The sequence below is a fragment of the Myxine glutinosa genome, chromosome 5 (genome assembly GCF_964187855.1).
Source record: "Myxine glutinosa chromosome 5, kmMyxGlut1.1, whole genome shotgun sequence".
NCBI lineage: Eukaryota > Metazoa > Chordata > Myxini > Myxiniformes > Myxinidae > Myxine > Myxine glutinosa.
In genome coordinates this window covers 125,677,016-125,697,293 of record NC_136265.1, presented here as the reverse complement: position 1 = coordinate 125,697,293, position 20,278 = coordinate 125,677,016, and the positions used below count along the sequence as shown (strand labels likewise).

Below are 20,278 nucleotides of genomic sequence, written 5' to 3'. Positions count from 1 at the left end.
TGCGAAGGTGTGGATGGGGGAAGAGTGGACCCCTTTCACGAGTACCCGGGGCGGGTAGTGTAAGTGTTAGGTAGAGGGTATAGGTAAATTGTGGTTGGATATTGGCATTTGTGGTGCGGTTGCAGAATGGTATTGTGGATGGGTGCATTAGTGTTGTGGAAATGGCTGGGCGTGTAGCCTGTTAGTGTGTGTAGTTGGTTGGGCACTCCACCACTGTGAGGATGTCGGCCAGGTGAGGCCGCAGGTGGGCTCTGGGAGCCGTTAGTGTCAGTGGGGCCCGAGGATCCGGAGGACGGACCCGGGTAGCCCAGTGCCAGAGAGGGCACCGAGTGGGGAGAGCGCCAGAGGGCCTTCCCCAGGTAGTTAGGTTAGGGTAAGGAGCAGGTAAGCTCGGAGGCAACTGCAGTGGTGGAGGTGTGCAGGTGGGTAGACCCGCTGGGAGAGGTACACGTCGCAGCCCAGAAATTGTGCGAGGGCACCGAGAGATGAATCGGGGGAGTGAGACCCCAAATTGAGGGGCACCACAGTTTGGTCAATGGGAATTGGTTTTTAGAACCCATAGTGTAAGAGGGCCAATGGTTTGGCAGAGAAAGACCCCGGGTAATGTAAAGTTGTTAAAGTCATTTAGGAAATAGTTAGGATTGATGAACCTGTCGCACCATACGCAGCCACTTACCTGTGGTGATGATGATGACTCCACACCTGTGTTTTCTTTGTTCTGTGTGCAGGGAAATGAGAATTGCTGTTGGATTGGTGAGACGCATCACGACGTGGATGAGACATTGGGGTGATTCCATCTCTCCCTCCTTAGGAGGGACTGATGATGAATTGGTGATGGCAAATTTTGATGTTGAATTGGAGATGGCAAATTTTGATGAGAGTTGAAAATGGCAAATTTGATTGGTTAGGAGGGAGAGAAGACGAATTTGGTTTATGGGAGGAACGGGGAAGACAGTAGGGACGTTTGTTGATTGGTAAAGTAGATGTTTATGGGTAGTGTTGTGTTTTGTGGATACAGTAAGGGGTAAGGGAGGGGCCATGTAGGTTACCTGGTGGGGGGGGGGGGGCGTACGGTAGGAACGTACCTGTCTCACCTGGTTCCCATGTGCCCCCAGTGTGCATCATCTTGTATTGCGTGCACTTTTGCGCCCTTACCACCTTACTCACTTGTCTTCTTCTTTTTTCTCCCACCTCCGAGGATCTGGCTTTGGGGCAGAGAGAGAGGAGAGAGAGGTGCTGGCTCCGCAGTTGTGGGCCTGCACTTTCGCTGCTTGCTGCCGGGATCGATACACCATATGGACCGCAATTTTTGTGGCCGCCCACCATGGACCGCAGTTCTCTTGCGGGCAAGCACCACCCGTGGATGGACCTATGGGTCAACGTGGCACCTATGCCATCCAGGTGAACCACTTATAGTTGGCCCCCTGACGGCCACAATAAAGAAATGGACGCGGTTGGCGCCTTTCTTTATTTTTGAAAGAAGCCAGAAAGGGAAGTGCACCACATGAAGGCAAGACCAGCGGCAGAACATCGGCCGGCTGCGACACCACCGGTGACTATAAGCACTTTATTGGTGCACCGGATGGTGCTGACTGTGTGATGGGGTGGTGCTTTTGGTGCTTGGATGGGGTGCTCTGCACATTATTAAAGGCCGTAAGGCCACAGAGCACTCGTGGGTTGGTGTATCGATGCTGGCATGCGTGCTCTCTCTATGCATAACATCTGCATGTGTTCCTCCAAAAACAGGTCCTGGATCGTCGTGTAAATATCAGTGTAGTGTTATGTAAATAATGCTCCCTACCGGCTGTATGTTTAGTTTGAGAATTCTTTCCACGATTCGGTTATCCTGTGGGTGTGTTTCTGTGAGGAGAAGGGTGCAACGTCGCAGGGGGACATATTTACTCATTTGTGAACATCTGTAAAACTGTCGCACTCAGGGTAGAGTTAATAGTAGAGGGAACTACATCTGAGTGCCACACTAAAGTAGGTAAAAATTTATCGGGTCGGGACGCCCCGAGGGTAGAGAAGGGTGCAATGTTGCGGATATGGGATTTGGCCTCCATCCATATCCGCTTGTAAATATTCCCCTATTTCCCCAATACTCCCCAATCCCCCATTCCCTAGTCCCATTGTCTGTAAACAACACTCTGTAGAACCGACCTTCCCCTTTTTCCCCCATTAAATGTCGTGCCCAGGTTCACCGCATCTCACGTAGACAACTATAGGACATCTTGCTAGTTATTCTTAGTCTATGTCAGTTAAGGACTCGTTTCCATTAATTCTGACTCTTCGTTGCACCAGAATGTGATTGTATGGCACCAGTAGTGAGTTTAGGACCTCCCCATACCTCCTCCCATCTTCCTCATGAAACTACAACAACAACAACAACTACAACAACAGCGCGCGGGGAGTGTGCGTCCTCACTCCGGCTTGGTTAGCCGCCATTGCCCACGTGCTCCGACGGGGTTACCACGAAGGGGCTGACTGTCGGCCCCTCGTCAAGGGCGGAGCCCGGTAACCCCCCGCACCCAATAAGAAGCAACGGGCCGATTCCATCTGGGGCGGAGCAAACGAGCCGAGGGCGTGTCACTCCCCGCTGGATATACGCAGCGACCTACCGGACGTGACGTGAGATGCGCCCCCAGCTTGAAGAGAACCAGACGCCACCTCCAGCGCGACGATACCTCCCTGCATCTTTTGGACCGCGCTATCCTGTCCCTGAGCCAAGGTGCACCTTGTGCTGTCCAGCGACTACCTGCCCTTCCTTGCCATCAATCCCTGTGTGAGTCAGTCTTGTCCCGTTTATCTGTGGTCTGTCGGGCATAAGATAAGTGTGTCTAAGTGCCTACCTTCCTATGCTGTACCTCTTGTCCTTGTAATCTCAACGCTCTGCATACAAATATTATAACCTCCTCCGGAGGTCTTGAGAACTGTACCCCTGGTGTCGTGTCATCTAACCCAGCCGTTGTGTCCTTTCCTTCATTGATCTAGCGTAGCGCGACTCGGCCAACGTTCGAGTATAATCGGGTAAACTGTGCAGACGCGGTCATACCAAACCGCTCGGTAAACTAACATCCAAAACCGCGTCTGTAACAATATATATATACATACATATATATATACATATATATATATATACATATACATATATACATATATACATATACATATATACATATATATATATACATATTGTTATGAATTTGGTAGAGCAACATCTAGAGCTAGGTAGATCTGAATAGGTAGGTATTCGGCTGTCGTGACAGGGACTCTACATGTAATAAGTTCTTGATGTTTAGGCGTTTGTCGGGGGAAGATGTATGATTGTGGACCTACCTGGAGGTTCGAGTGTTAAATAGTGAGGGATTAAAGGTAACGCCCCTGTGAGTCTCACCTAGTAGTCAAACCTTTGTCCATTATGGCACTGCAAACCACATAAACATTAGTTAGGTCCTTAGCGCAACATTAAATAATTCCTTTCCCTGACAATGACTTAGGAACAAACGGACAGGAAACCAGGCCAAAACCACCGCCACAATGGGCCGCCACCGTTTACACCTCCAAGGCCTACAAACCTCGCCTGGCACGTGTTATAACACAAGGACCGCGGGGTCGGGGACGCGGAGTGGTGAGGATGCCGCAGAGGGCGTGACCTGGGCGAGCCGGCGAGTTGGGAGGCTTTTGATTGGCTGAGGAGTGCGCCAATGTGACGTCATCGGCGAGAGATATTAGCGACGGTCGGACGCCATTACAGGGCAGTCGGCAGTTGGCACTGAAGAGTTGGCACAGAGCACACGGCAGTTCGCAACAGTTCGTACGGCAGTCGGCAGTTGGCACTGAAGAGTTGACACAGAGCACACGGCAGTTCGCAACAGTTCGTACGGCAGTCGGCAGTTGGCACTGAAGAGTTGGCACAGAGCAGTTCGTACGGCAGTTCGTTGGCAGTTGGCACAGAGCAGTGAACAGTTGGCACTTGGCTGCCAGCACTCCCGCAGAGAGTCGAGTCGAGTGGAGTTCAAAGGAGTCCTTCCTGGCCCTGGTCGAGTGGAGTTCGTTTGCTTTGTGCAGCCCTGCGTGGGACCGTTGGAGCAAGGGAGCTCGTGGTGTGGGTGTGCCGTTGAACCGACGAGGCCTGGTGGCGGTTGAGCGCGGCCGTGTTACAAGAAGACGAAAGGAGCCAGATAAGCCCGAGCTCCGCGTTTACACTTTACCTGACGAGACGTGTTATTTTCGTATTCATAATCTCCCTCGTATCGTGTTTGGTATCTGTTGTGTGTGGGATCCCAATTTAGGCTTATTAGAGTTATTAGTACTACCGGCGCGGGCTTTTTCACTGTCTTTACTTTTCATTAATAAATCCTTATATTATTTTCTGTATATACCTGAACGCAGTTTTCCTGGGTGTTTCATTTTAATAGATAAGGCTGCGGAGCTTTGCTGTGTCTGCCATTCCGCGCGTTTAACTTTGTGTTGAGTTTGAATCCGCCATTGAGTTTTCGCCTCGGGAGTTAAAGTCTCGCAAATCGGCCATCCGTAACTGTGGTGTTAATCACGGTTGCGTAACAATATATACATATATATATACATATATATATACATATACATATATATATACATATATACATATACATATACATATATACATATACATATATATATACATATATATATATACATATATATATACATATATATATACATATATATATACATATATATACATACATATATATATACATATATATACATACATATATATATACATATATATATACATATATATATTGTTGCGGATATGGGATTTGGCCTCCATCCATATCCGCTTGTAAATATTCCCCTATTTCCCCAATACTCCCCAACTATCCCCAATCCCCCATTCCCTAGTCCCATTGTCTGTAAACAACACTCTGTAGAACCGACCTTCCCCTTTTTCCCCCATTAAATGTCGTGCCCAGGTTCACCGCATCTCACGTAGACAACTATAGGACATCTTGCTAGTTATTCTTAGTCTATGTCAGTTAAGGACTCGTTTCCATTAATTCTGACTCTTCGTTGCACCAGAATGTGATTGTATGGCACCAGTAGTAAGTTTAGGACCTCCCAATACCTCCCCACAATCTCATCTCCGCATCCTCCCATCATCTCATGAAACAACAACACCAACAACAACAGCAGGCGGCGGCGCGGCCGCGGCGCGGGGAGTGCGCGTCCTCACTCCGGCTTGGTTAGCCGCCATTGCCCATGTGCTCCGACGGGGTTACCACACAGGGGCTGACTGTCAGCTCCTCGTCAAGGGCGGAGCCCGGTAAACCCCCCCCCCCCCGCACCCAATAAGAAGCGGCGGACCGATTCCATCTGGGGCGGAGCTAACGAGCCGAGGACGTGTCACTCCCCGCTGGATATACGCAGCCACTTACCGGAGGTGACGTCAGATGCGCCTCAGCTACGAAAGAGAAAGGACGTCACCTCCAAGCGCGACGATACCTCCCGCATCTCTGGACCGGACCGGGTCGATTCTGCCCCTGAGCCAAGGTGCACCTTGAGCCATCGACTACCTGCCCCTCCTTGCCATCAATCCCTGTGTGAGTCAGTCTTGTCCCGTTTATCTGTGGTCTGTCGGGGCTAAGATAAGACCGTGTTTAAGTGCCCACCTTTCTGTGCTGTACCTCTTATGCGTGTAATCTAAACGTTCTGCAAACCCATATTATAACCTCCTCCGGAGGTCTTGAGAACTGTACCCCTGGTGTCGTGTCATTTAACCCAGCCGTTGTGTCCTTTCCTTCATTGATCTAGCGTAGCACGATTCGGCCAACGTTCGAGTATAATCGGGTAAACTGTGCGAACACGGCGGCCATTCCGCTCGGCCCAGCATAACATCCTAACAAGTCGTGTCCGTAACAATTGGTGTCGAGGAGTGAGATCGGTCCCGGAGCGCGTTTCACGCGCTCGAAATTATAACGGCGAAATTTGATTGTGTTTTACAAAAAAAAATAAAAACCCGAATTTTGAAGTCGCGCTATGGCAGATCAAGACGGCTGGGTTCCGGTAGAGGAGTGTGAGGCAGGGTCGATCCAGGACCAAAATGAGGGACATGAGGAGAGCGAAGCAGTGAGGGTGGCAGGGTCGCAAAATAGCGTCGTCGCGCACGAGGTTACGGGCGCGCAAAATGGCGCCTCGCACATGGCCACGGCGTCCACGCCCGCGACCGTAGTAGCGCCACCGGTGGATTTGAACCTTTTTTTAATACAAATAAAGGCCCTTATGGCCCAGAATAGTGAGCAAATGAGGGCTAATAGTGGGCGATTGGGTGAGCTATTGGCGGGCCAAATGGGGGTAATGAGGGACGAAGCGAGGGCTCAGAGTGAGCAATTGGGGGTAATGGGAAACCAAATGGGGGTAATGAGGGACGAAGCGAGGGGTACCGGTGAGGGGTTAGACAAGAAATTTGGGAAGTTAGACAATAATTTTGAGGAGTTAGACAAGAAATTTGGGAAGTTAGACAATAATTTTGAGGGGTTAGACAACAGGATAAAAGAGGTGAGAAATGGGTTAACGGGGGTGGAAAACAGAATGGCTGCCCAGGAGAATCAGATAGAGGGAGTGAAAAATGGGTTAGATGGGTTAGAAAACAGGATGGAAGGCAAATTGAGGGACATGAGGGACCAAGCGGAAAGGGAAGTTAAACAAATGGGGCAGCAGATAGAGGGGGTCAGAATGGGGGTAGAAACCAAACTGGATGCTCACAGGGAGGAAATGGAGCAGATGAGGGTGGCATCTGGGCAGGAGATGCAAGTGATGGGAGAAGAGATCAGAGGAGGTGTGAGTGAGGAGGTCGGAGGAGTGCGCGAGGAGGTGAGGCACTGTAAGGAGCACATGGAGAAGGAGGTGAGAAAGGGGACTGTAAAGTTACAAGGGGGCATAGAGGACCTGACGCAGGAGGTGGAACAGCTGACGGAGGGACAAAAAGGACTAACGGAGCAGGTTCAAAGGAACACTGCGGTATTAGGAGGGTTAAAAGCGACACAGAAAGAACTAAAAGACGACTTGATAGCGACGAAGAGGGAATGTCAGATGGTACGTGAGGGACTGACAACGAGGTTGGACGAGGTGATAGAGGTAATGGAGACGAAGGACCGGCAGGTGAGGACGCACATGGAAACGGTCAAGGTAGCCTTAGAGGACGAACTTGAGGAGACGTACCGGGAAATAAAAGAGGTGAGGCAGAAATTAGAAGAAGTGGAAGAAGGGGTGAGCGAAATTAAGAAGCGACGGAGAGAGGATAAGAAAGAGATAAAGGAGGAAGTAAAAGAATTGGTCCAAAGTCTGTGTTTGGATCGTGATGATGTGCTCATTAACCGGATGAGGGATTCGCAGGTGATGGAGGAAAAGCGAAGAGGAAGAGGACCCGGTGTAAGTGGTGACCAATATGGTCGTGCGTATGATGCGCCAGGTGATTTAAGAAGCTTGGGGGTCGAGATGGACCCGGGTGTTCGTGAGAGGCCGTTGGTGAAGTGTGCGACAGGTCTGGTGTGCGAAAAAGGAGGTGTGCGAGAAAGTCCGACTCTGGGGTGTGTGAGGAAAAAGTGCATGCCAAGGAGTGAGGGTGCTGGCGAGAGTGAGTCGGTCGTAGCGCGTGTGCGAGGGAGCACATGGAAGCGCGGTGTGGTGAGTGTTACAGAGGGTGTGACGGGAGAGTGTGCGCAAGAGTGTGCGCGAGAAAGGTGTGTGACGGACAGGTGCATGGGGAAAGAGTGCGCTGTCAAAGGCAAGGAAGAATGCACGCCTGTGGTGAGTGTTACAGAGGGTGTGATGGGAGAGTGTGCGCAAGAGTGTGCGCGAGAGAGGTGTGTAACGGAAGGGTGCATGAGGAAAGAGTGCGCTGTCGGGAGTAAGGGTGAGTGCGTTGTCAAGAGTGGAGGTGAGAGTAGTAGGAGTGACAAGGAGCGTGAGTTGGTTGTGACAGGTGAGCGAGGATGTACACCTGGAATGGAAGGATGCACACCTGGAATGGTAGGGCGTGAGTGGGAATGCACGCTGGAATTGGTAGTGAGGCATGTGGTTGGGTGTGCGAGTGAGAGCACACCTGTGGTTGTCACAGAGGAGGTGACCGAGGAGGGGGCGCGAAGAGGTGTATTGGTGAGGTGTGCGAGCGACGAATGTGTGCCAAGGTGCTCGGTGGTCAGGTGTGTGACCAAGGCTGTGAGTGGAATGAGTGTACCGAGGTGTGTAAGGAAAGGTACGAGGAGCATGGAAACGGCTGCATGTATGAGCAAGAAAGGGGTAGCGTATGCATGTAAGCGTCCAGGTGAAGCATCGACGGTAACCGGTTTAGCGGTTAGAACGACTTATAGCCGAATCGGGCCCTCGGTGCGCGTCGGGCAGCTTCGCGTGCCGCGAGGACCAGCGGGGATCCGAACCACAGCGGTTTCGAAAGAACCGCCGTACGCGATCCACGCTGTGCCTCGCTTGGAAAGGCCGCGTCCGGGCTCCACTAGGCGGAACGGGCAGGCCGATAGGAAGGATCGTCATGGCGACCACTTTTTGTTGAGGCATACCGGCAGGTCGAGATCGGGCCATGGGATGGCTCCGTGCCGAGATGGTGCGTGGGGTCTCGGGCCGGGTAAGCCCCCGTCCCTGCCCCGAATGCGGGACGCATCCAGCCGCTGGCACAGAACAACCCGCATTCATGGCTTGGCTGTACGCAGCCGAGCTTTAGAAGTAAATTGGCGCACCGAGAGGCATTAGTGAGTAGACTGTGTGATGAGGATAGTGTTTTGGCCCCAAAATTAGAAAAAAAAACAAAATTTGATGATTGGCAAAGGATTGGCAGTAATGATTGGCAGATGATGGGTAGTGATTGGCAAATTTTTGATTTGTTGAAATTTGATGTGCAAAATTGGTAGTGAGCGATGGGCCCGGTGGGTAAGGGTGGCATCCCTGCCACCCTTCCCATGGTGGGGCAAATGCGCTATAGATTATGGGGTGATGGCAGTGAAAACTAGCCCGGGTGGGTTAGGTTATATTGTTAGGGATCTAGCGAAGATGACATTAGGTAACGTTAAGTTTAGTTAGTGACTGATACCTGTAGTGGGGACGCAGGTAGATTAGTGTGGATTATAATGACGAGGGAGCGCAATAGTTTAAAGGGGCGACTGGGAAGCGCAAGTTTCAGAGGGGAGTAGTTAGATGAGATGATGCCGTGTGGTTGAGAATTGAACAGGTGTGATTGCACAGGTGTGCAACTGGACAGGTGTGTGGAGCAGTGTATGAGTAGTGAGTGTGTGGATCAGCGCGAATGCGCTTGGGGAGAGAAGGGTGCAGGTGGCTCCAGGTATGAGAGCACAGGTGTGCAAGTACAGGTGTGTGGAATATATGGAGCAGAGAATGAGTGGTGTGGAGAGAGTTGGAGTAAGTGGTACGGAGTGGTGTGCATGGTGCGAAGGTGTGGATGGGGGAAGAGTGGACCCCTTGCACGAGTACCCGGGGCGGGTAGTGTAAGTGTTAGGTAGAGGGTATAGGTAAATTGTGGTTGGATATTGGCATTTGTGGTGCGGTTGCAGAATGGTATTGCGGATGGGTGCATTAGTGTTGTGGAAATGGCTGGGCGTGTAGCCTGTTAGTGTGTGTAGTTGGTTGGGCACTCCACCACTGTGAGGATGTCGGCCAGGTGAGGCCGCAGGTGGGCTCTGGGAGCCGTTAGTGTCAGTGGGGCCCGAGGATCCGGAGGACGGACCCGGGTAGCCCAGTGCCAGAGAGGGCACCGAGTGGGGAGAACGCCAGAGGGCCTTCCCCATAGTGCTGTTAGCTAGATTCAAAATCCCGTCTCGGAACCGTCTCGATAAATTTTCAATTTTCATAACGGGATCTCGGATCGGCTCGGTTCCCGGCAAAGTAAAAAAAAAAAAAAAAAAATAAATAAAAAAATAAATAAATAATAAGGCTTCAAAAATAATGGAATTTCATTACAATATATAAACAACAATGAAAAAAATTCATTTCTGATGTTGAGTACTTAAATTCCGACTTAGCTTCCATTTACCGGGATGAAATAAAATACACCGCCTACATGCAGATGATCGGCCACCGACGGGACCGGGTTATCTCATTACAGTTTGTATTGTCGTGTAATTTCTTGCTCGGAATGTCAGAGGGAGAAAATGTTTCTGCCCAGGCATATTCGAGTCCCGGTTGGAGTTTCATTATCATTTTGTGAGTTGTGATCGCCAAGGGGCTCGCTCCCCCCCCCCCCCCCCCGTTCCCATCCCCTCCCCCGCCCGGGTACTTCTGCTAGTAAATTATAAAGCAGGCGGTGTAGTGATCACCCCCCCCCCCCTCCTTATTTTGACTCTGTGACTAAAGTAAACGTAATCAACTTATCAGGCCTAAAGTGGAGATAAGATAACCAAAATACTTTCACATTCAAACCGTCAAACCAAACCCCGAGGGATTCTTACAATTTATAGTTACTAGGGCATGCCCGTACTATATATAAGCTAGGACGTGCCCGTACGTGGGTGCCCGTTCCTTGCCAAAAAAAAAAAAAAAAAAAATTTGTGTAGGGGTGTGTGTGTGTAAACATCCTAGGGCGTGCCCGTACGTGGGTGCAAAAAAACATGCGTGCAAACAACAACAACAAAAAAAAACTTTGAAACCACGTGGCAGTAACGAGCACAGAACCCCCCCCCCCCCCTCTATTTACATGAATGGTTTGGTCCATTCGCAACGACCACAGAACCCCCCCCCTCTATTTACATGCAATGGTTTGGTCCATTCGCAACGCCAAAGCGAACGGCGAACGGCTAAATCGCCATAGCTCGGTAAGTACTTGTCCGATTAATTTCAAACCTTGAAAAGGCACATCCTCGGGTCCCCAGCAATATACCTGGCAAGTTTCAAGTATATCGGACCGGTAGTTGTCGAGAAACAGCGGTCACAGACAAACATACACACATACACACATACAAACACACATACAAACACACATACACACAGAGATTAATGGAATTATAGATAGATAGCGTTGCAATTAAACATAAACGTTCATCAAAAACTCATTTCATAAAACTACATAATGTATTGTACTTGTATTAATACATTGTGTGTAGAATAATCCGTTATAAACGTGTTTTTTATCTGAATAAACATCGTCCCTCCATTCTCGGGGCCTCGAGCGAGTCCCTCGATATTAATGTGCAAAAGACCATAGCAACCACATTCCGTAACTCGTCTCCAAGGACGGACACGTGACCGCAGCGTAAGGCGGGGCGAGGCGGTGTGATACAGCGGAAGGATTCAACGGTTTAAATAAAGTCGTGATGAGGCGGATTTTCATTGGGACCTTTATCCTGATTTCGTTACCTGCGCCACCAAAGGTCGATGGAGATGATGTTTTCACTCCTGTCTGTTTGTCCGTTTGTTTGTGAACACAATATCTCAAAAAGTTGTGGACGGATTTGGACGAAATTTTGTGGAGATGCAGCGTGTGTGACAAGGACGACATGATTAGATGTTTGTGAAGATCCGGATTCGGAATTCGGATTCGTTTGCAGTGCATTGTTTGTTGACAAGGGGAAAATCCTGGAACAGTGAGTTTACTTTATCTATCATCGTTTGTGTCAGTTCAGCTGCACTTGCGAAAAATGATGCTTGTGCAGAAGCAGAGTAATGAAAGCAAGGCTCAATAAATGCCTCTATTATGGAAAATATCTGCAAGAAGTTGGAATTTTAACCGGGATTTTTTTACCGAGAAATTGCGTCAGTCAATTTATCTCGGGACCGTCCCGAGACCGTCTCGAAAGCCGAAACCGCCGGGATTTCGTCCCGGTCTCGGCTCGGTTGACAGCCCTACTTCCCCAGGTAGTTAGGCTAGGGTAAGGAGCAGGTAAGCTCGGAGGCAACTGCAGTGGTGGAGGTGTGCAGGTGGGTCGACCTGCGGGGAGAGCTACACGTCGCAGCCCAGAAATTGTGCGAGGCACCGGGAGATGAATCGGGGGAGTGAGACCCCAAATTGAAAAGCACCACAGTTTGGTCAATGGGAATTGGTTTTTTAGAACCCATAGTGTAAGAGGGCCAATGGTTTGGCAGGAGAAAGACCCCGGGTAATGTAAAGTTGTTAAAGTCATTTAGGAAATAGTTAGGATTGATGAACCTGTCGCACCATACGCAGCCACTTACCTGTGGTGATGATGATGATGACTCCACACCTGTGTTTTCTTTGTTCTGTGTGCAGGAAAGGAGAATTGCGGTTGGATTTGTGAGACGCATCACGACGTGGATGAGACATTGGGGTGATTCCATCTCTCCCTCCCTAGGAGGGACTGATGATGAATTGGTGATGGCAAATTTTGATGTTGAATTGGAGATGGCAGATTTTGATGAGAGTTGGAAATAGCAAATTTGATTGCTTAGGAGGGAGAGAAGACGAATTTGGTTTATGGGAGGAACGGGGAAGACAGTAGGGACGTTTGTTGATTTGTAAAGTAGATGTTTATGGGTAGTGTTGTGTTTTGTGGATACAGTAAGGGGTAAGGGAGGGGCCATGTAGGTTACCTGGTGGGGGGGGGGGGGGGCGTACGGTAGGAACGTACCTGTCTCACCTGGTTCCCATGTGCCCCCAGTGTGCATTACCTTACATTGCGTGCACTTTTGCGCCCTTACCACCTTACTCACTTGTCTTTTCTTTTGTCTCCTACCTCCGAGGATCTGGCTTTGGGGCAGAGAGAGAGGAGAGAGAGGTGCTGGCTCCGCAGTTGTGGGCCTGTACTTTCGCTGCTTGCTGCCGGGATCGATACACCATATGGACCGCAATGTTTGTGGCCGCCCACCATGGACCGCAGTTCTTTTGCGGGCAAGCACCACCCGTTGATGGACCTATGGGTCAACGTGGCACCTATGCCATACAGGTGAACCACTTTTAGTTGGCCCCCTGACGGCCACAATACAGAAATGGACGCGGTTGGCGCCTTTCTTTATTTTTGAAAGAAGCCAGAAGGCCAAGTGCACCACACGAAGGCAAGACCAGCGGCAGAACATCGGCCGGCTGCGACACCACCGGTGATTATTGAACACTTTATTGGTGCACCGGATGGTGCTGACTGTACATGATGGGGTGGTGCTTTTGGTGCTTGGAAGGGGTGCTCTGCGCATTATTAAAGGCCGTAAGGCCACAGAGCACTCGTGGGTTGGTGTATAGATGCTGGCATGCGTGCTCTCTCTATGCATAACATCTGCATGTGTTCCTCCAAAAACAGGTCCTGGATCGTAGTGTAAATATCAGCGTAGTCTTGTGTAAATAATGCTCCCTACCGGCTGTATGTTTAGTTTGAGAATTCTTTCCGCGATTCGGTTATCCTGTGGGTGTGTTTCTGTGAGGAGAAGGGTGCAACGTCGCAGGGGGACATATTTACTCATTTGTGAACATCTGTAAAACTGTCGCACTCAGGGTAGAGTTAATAGTAGAGGGAACTACATTGCGTGCCACACTAAAGTAGGTAAAAATTTATCGGGTCGGGACGCCCCGAGGTAGAGAAGGGTGCAATGTTGCGGATATGGGATTTGGCCTCCATCCATATCCGCTTGTAAATATTCCCCTATTTCCCCAATACTCCCCAACTATCCCCAATCCCCCATTCCCTAGTCCCATTGTCTGTAAACAACACTCTGTAGAACCGACCTTCCCCTTTTTCCCCCATTAAATGTCGTGCCCAGGTTCACCGCATCTCACGTAGACAACTATAGGACATCTTGCTAGTTATTCTTAGTCTATGTCAGTTAAGGACTCGTTTCCATTAATTCTGACTCTTCGTTGCACCAGAATGTGATTGTATGGCACCAGTAGTAAGTTTAGGACCTCCCAATACCTCCCCACAATCTCATCTCCGCATCCTCCCATCATCTCATGAAACAACAACACCAACAACAACAGCAGGCGGCGGCGCGGCCGCGGCGCGGGGAGTGCGCGTCCTCACTCCGGCTTGGTTAGCCGCCATTGCCCATGTGCTCCGACGGGGTTACCACACAGGGGCTGACTGTCAGCTCCTCGTCAAGGGCGGAGCCCGGTAACCCCCCCCCCCGCACCCAATAAGAAGCGGCGGACCGATTCCATCTGGGGCGGAGCTAACGAGCCGAGGGCGTGTCACTCCCCGCTGGATATACGCAGCCACTTACCGGAGGTGACGTCAGATGCGCCTCAGCTACGAAAGAGAAAGGACGTCACCTCCAAGCGCGACGATACCTCCCGCATCTCTGGACCGGACCGGGTCGATTCTGCCCCTGAGCCAAGGTGCACCTTGAGCCATCGACTACCTGCCCCTCCTTGCCATCAATCCCTGTGTGAGTCAGTCTTGTCCCGTTTATCTGTGGTCTGTCGGGGCTAAGATAAGACCGTGTTTAAGTGCCCACCTTTCTGTGCTGTACCTCTTGTGCGTGTAATCTAAACGTTCTGCAAACCCATATTATAACCTCCTCCGGAGGTCTTGAGAACTGTACCCCTGGTGTCGTGTCATTTAACCCAGCCGTTGTGTCCTTTCCTCCATTGATCTAGCGTAGCGCGATTCGGCCAACGTTCGAGTATAATCGGGTAAACTGTGCGAACACGGCGGCCATTCCGCTCGGCCCAGCATAACATCCTAACAAGTCGTGTCCGTAACAATATACATACATATATACATACATACATATATATATATATATATACATATATATATATATATATATATATATATACATATATATATATATACATATATATATATATATACATATATATATATACATATATATATATACATATATATATATATACATATATATATACATATATATATACATATATATATACATATATATATACATATATATATACATATATATATACATATATATATACATATATATATACATATATATATACATATATATATACATATATATATACATATACATATACATACAGTATGTATGTGTGTGTATATATATATATATATATATATATATATATATATATATATATACAGTATGTATGTGTGTGTGTATATATATATATATATATATATATATATATATATATATATATATATATGTAATAGTCATATATATAATATATATATATACTAGCTGAATGCACCCGGCGTTGCCCTGGTTCTTTTTTTTTTTTCTTTTTTGTTGTATACTGAATCGAGGCTCGTGAAAGAGCTGACATTTACTTCACAAACAAATCAACCAGACAAACAAAATATATAAAAAGAGGGAGCGGCAGACAAGAGAATGGGAAGCACACAAACACTTGAGAGCACACAACATTTGAGAGCAGGGAGATGTGTGGGAGGGAGAGGGCTGGGGGGAGGAGGCGTGGGAATGGGTGGGGGGTGGGAGGTGGGAGAAGTATAAAACACAAGGACACCAAGGACTTCCAGGTCAGAAGTTGGTATTTCAAAAAGTGGAATTGGGGTGAAATTATCGGGGATAGAAAAGATCAAGGTTTTGGATGGGGGGAGATAAGAGATGGAAGATAAGAGATTTTGAATGAATTTAATCTTCTGTACATAGGTCTGACGCGAGCCCAGTATCAGTTCGTGCTCAACGATTCGTTGTTCTTTCTTCTGTCAGGCCCGGCGAGAGAGAATTTGAAAACATGTGTTGCAATCAGTCAGATATTCCTATTAAGTGCATAAGTTGTACTTCAAGAGAATTTTGAAAGAAGAAGATTTATTGCGAAATGGGCCCAGCCCGGCCAAGGCTGCCTCAACCGGCCTCACCAACCTAGCCTATAACCTTCCCGACATTTTTTGTTTCAGAGGTTTCCTCCTATCTTTCACCGTTCAGGAGATTAGCACATGCAGACAAACAAACAAACAAAAACTTTCTTTTATATATATATATATATAATTATATGTATGGAAGATAGAAGATATATATGTAGCAAAGATCGGAACACACCAAAGTTGGATTTTTCACCAGGATCCGATTCCCTTCCATGGTTTTGTTTCTTTGACTTCTTTGGCATGTCTGCATCGGCACTGAGCTGAACGCCACCTGGCACTCGCATTTATCCGTTTCTGTCTGAGAGACGGAGGGAGAGACAGAAGGGAGATTGAAAACGTTGACAATGACAAACCAATCAACAATTTGCTGTAACTGAGTAGTATGACTGGATAAGCATGGGAGAGGTGTGGCAGGTGTGGTGGGAGGTGCTTGCAGGTCAAAATGATCCTCTCCCACCCCTCCCACTTCACAGCAATGAAGGGGGAATGAATGGTGCTGAACCAACATAATGTAGCATGAATGCTGGTCCTTCTCTAGGCAGTTTCTATCCAGTCATACATTTCCCCATTTTTCTGATTGGATGATTTGAAAATCAAGACACCTAAATTATTTTTAACATTGTTACTTCATTTTGAATAAATTTCTGAACCCATGCGACACTTCCAGCTTCTACCTTTTACACTTACTTTCCTATTCCTCCGACAGTCTTTCCTTCCTCTGCATAACTCGCTCTTCCTTAGCAGTCTCAATCCTCCCCTTTTTCTCAATTTCCTCTTCCCAACCAAGTCCCCCAAAAAACAGATGGCCGCTAATTGCAAGGTTCTGAGTTCAAATTTCGAGTAAACTCCGAATGCAATCTGCTGTCTTACTTAGTGCCATGTGGGCAAGGTGTCACGTCTTGGAAGATGCCACCCTTCAACAGGAGAACTATTTGCCAAAAGGTTCACCCAAATCACCTTGCAGGTATTGAAGAACACGAGTCTATTCAAATGGTGCAAGCATTTATGCACCTTGCCTTCAGCAATGAGAAACGATATCCATCCATGGGGCCTTCTCTGCAAGTATGCAAGAATGGCAGAATCTTTGTCCCTTTCCCTCCATTTAGTCTCCCTCCAATATATGGCTATTTCATGGGCATTCCACGTATACACTGAAAAATAAATGTCAACGTTGTTCCGCCCATTGATATAATCAAGCAAGCAGAAGAATAAGCACCTTTAGAGGCCATTTTCCCCCGCAGAGCAGGGGATGGCCTTTTTCGGGCACCGTGGTCCCCTTTTTGAAGCAATGTTTTATGGCCTGATGCCCTTTCTGCCGCCAACCCTATTAGTCACCTCTTGCAACACACAAAGAAGTACCAGTGAACTGTGTGACCGGGTTTCCAGTGAACTGGTAGGCAGTACCAGTGAACTGTGTGACCGGGTTTCCAGTGAACTGGTAGGCAGTACCAGTGAACTGGTAGGAAGTACCAGTGAACTGGTAGGCAGTACCAGTGAACTGGTAGGAAGTACCAGTGAACTGGTAGGCAGTACCAGTGAACTGGTAGGCAGTACCAGTGAACTGGTAGGCAGTACCAGTGAACTGGTAGGCAGTACCAGTGAACTGGTAGGCAGTACCAGTGAACTGGTAGGCAGTTCCAGTGAACTGGTAGGAAGTACCAGTGAACTGTGTGACCGGGTTTCCAGTGAACTGGTACTCAATTTGCCCTGGCGTTAATTCAGCGATCGACCAGGATTCTAACCCAGGATCCTGGGATCCCAAGCCAGCACCCTAACCGCTAAGCCAAGATATAATCAAGCAAAAAAACTCGTTATTGCAATAATCTTTACTACAAAGATGACAACCAAAACTACACTCAGCAGTCAAAACGAAGCTGACTGAAGTCTCGCTCTTCGTGAGTATGTAGCACAATGTTGCGGGGTAACGTCGTTGGCGGAGGGCGTGGCTCGGCTGCTGATGCAGTGCCCTCTGCTGGTTAGGGCAGGAATTTGGGATTTGTTCAGGTTAACGGCGATAGCTCGCCTACTCTTCTCGAAATGACACCAATCGTGGTATTCTTAACGCCCACCGACAAATGTCGGTAGAACATTGTTGGTAGCCAGTTAAAATAAAAGTTCATGACCCTACCTGTGAAACACCGGGATGGCAGTTTATAGCTGGGTCGGGATTCCAAACCAGGATAGACAGCTTAGAGGCGAGTATGCATACCTGTTGGCCATCATGGCTGCCAAACACATTAATAATAGTAATACAAGTTCCCTTACAAGGAACTTCGATGCAATGCGCCATAACATAAGCAGACCGTTAGGCCGATCAAGCCTGTGCAACGGTTGCCAACCTATGGTTGTTTGGCCATACTTTCAAATTCTGAGCGTAAAGCAAGGAAGCAGCACGTACCATTTTTATTAAGTACCTGGTATGACACGGCCGGGAATCGAACCGCCGACCTCCCAGACTCAGAACGGGACATCATATTCATAACCATTAGACCTCCGACTCTGTTTAAATACGCCACACTTTAAGTGAAGCTGATGTTAAAAGGGTCCTACAAATATAAATAATTTGGTAAAAGGATACACGGCCTTAATTAAACCGATATGTAGACTAAAAGTGACAGGCCCAAAGCTAGGCCTAGCCTTAATCCGAGACAAAACAACTTTCTCACACAAGAATATGCAAATAAATTAGAAGGATTTAATAACATAAATACTACACAAGGATTACACTTTATATCAACACTGACAGCGAAGCATTTAGTACAATCCCATTTACTGTGTGGCCTACCTTCTACAGTATCGCATTGGCTTTCCTTCATCGTCATTTCTTGCTCATCACTCATCTTTCTTCTTCTCTTTGAAGTGAAGTATTTTCAAACTGTGATAATGCGTCAATAAATGAGAAAATTCACTTTGAAAACATGGATGAGAAAATAAAATTCCGATGCTACTAATGCGACTTATACCACCATGGAACGCAGTGACCGTGCAATATAATACAAATCAAAGCGGACCTTTATCACATATTATCTACAATGATCTAAGGATTAATGAGCTAGTCATGAAGCCTTTATAAAAAAAATAACATTTTCTGCAAACTCCTTCAAAAAAACGGGGGAAAAAAGTTTTTCCTACCGTCGATTGTTTTTGACTCATTAGTTTCGTGGTTGTTGTTATTCGCAAGGACTGAAACGATGGTGTAATTAGAATTAAATAGTAATTAGAATGTCACTCGGTAGAACGTATACCACCGCTCCGCTGAACAGATTACGTTTTGTATTCCACTGAATACTGATTGATAGGGTGTCGAAATCACACGCTTTCCTCACCTTGTTACCTCACCTCGTATTTCCTCACCGCGTGTTTCCTCACCTCGTAATTCCTCACCGCGTGTTTCCTCACCGCGTGTTTCCTCACCTCGTGTTTCCTCTCCAATCACATCGGTGATTACAATATTGGTGATGACGGTGAGGTCTTTATCACTCGCTTTTCTCACCTCGTGGCCCATTCTGGTGATTATTTTTCCAAATTAACTTTTTTATACATAAGAGAAGAGATCATACATAACATATATGATATAATTATATAAATAACTGTTATAGTTGAAGGAGGTTACATGTCAGGAATACCTGCAAAAAACATGTACAAATCAAAATTCACTGGTTTAAAAACTATTCAGCCCCTTTGGTCAGTACTTTCTGGAAGCACCTTTTGCAGGAACTAGGGCATTGCCCGTACGTGGGTGCCCGTTCCTTGCCAATGCCCGTACTATATATAGTATATCTAAAATTATATCCCCCCCCCCCCCCCCCCCTCTATTTACATGAAATGGTTTGGTCCAAAGCGAACGGCTTGCGAGTACGGTGACAATCCCCCCCCTCTATTTACATGCAATGGTTTGGTCCAAAGCGAACGGCTTGCGAGTACGGTGACAATCCCCCCCCTCTATTTACATGCAATGGTTTGGTCCAAAGCGAACGGCTTGCGAGTCCGGTGACAATCCCCCCCCTCTATTTACATGCAATGGTTTGGTCCAAAGCGAACGGCTTGCGGAGTTTGGTAAAGAAATCGCCATAGCTCGGTAACTACTCCTCCGATTAATATGAAACCTTGAAAAGGCACGTAATGGCGCACACGCTCGCTCTCACATCGGCCACGCCTACGCAACAAAGCGTTCTGTGATTGGCTGCCGGAAGTGAAGTCTTCACTGTCCGGAAGGTCGCAAATCGCAAATGAATGATTTGGTTTTAGTTTTTTAAAACATAGTTTAACGGCAACATAGTTTTCCAACGTGAAATAAATGAATACGCTCTCAAATGTGCCGTCCGATGCAGAGTCTGTTCGCCACGTTCGGCACACGTGATAGCTCGCTGCTCTCTGATTGGTTGAAGCGTTTTTTGGACATAGCTCGGTAAGTACTTCTCCGATTAATTTAAAACCTTGAAAAGGCACATCCTCGGGTCCCCAGCAATATACCTGGCAAGTTTCAAGTATATCGGACCCGTGGTTGTCGAGAAACA

At 47.8% G+C, this 20,278-nt stretch overlaps 1 protein-coding gene across 3 annotated transcripts in view; it reads right to left on the bottom strand.

Annotated features, from left to right (window-relative positions):
* LOC137427140 (ubiquitin carboxyl-terminal hydrolase 45) overlaps window positions 1–18,795 on the bottom strand; it is a 147,423-nt gene extending 128,628 nt beyond the window's left edge. The window contains exons 1-2 of one of the 3 annotated variants that reach the window (XR_013623556.1): window positions 18,547–18,795; window positions 15,937–16,059 (exon numbers count right to left, since the gene is read on the bottom strand). Coding sequence is in view for 2 of the 3 variants with exons in the window: in XM_078778653.1 (XP_078634779.1) it covers window positions 15,937–16,045 (109 nt within the window). In the remaining variant the exon portion in view is untranslated. Of the gene's footprint in view, window positions 1–15,936; window positions 16,060–18,175 lie in introns of all 3 variants that reach the window. The other 2 variants (XM_078778653.1, XM_078778654.1) reach the window with 2 other exon arrangements.
* Window positions 18,796–20,278: the final 1,483 nt, after the last annotated feature.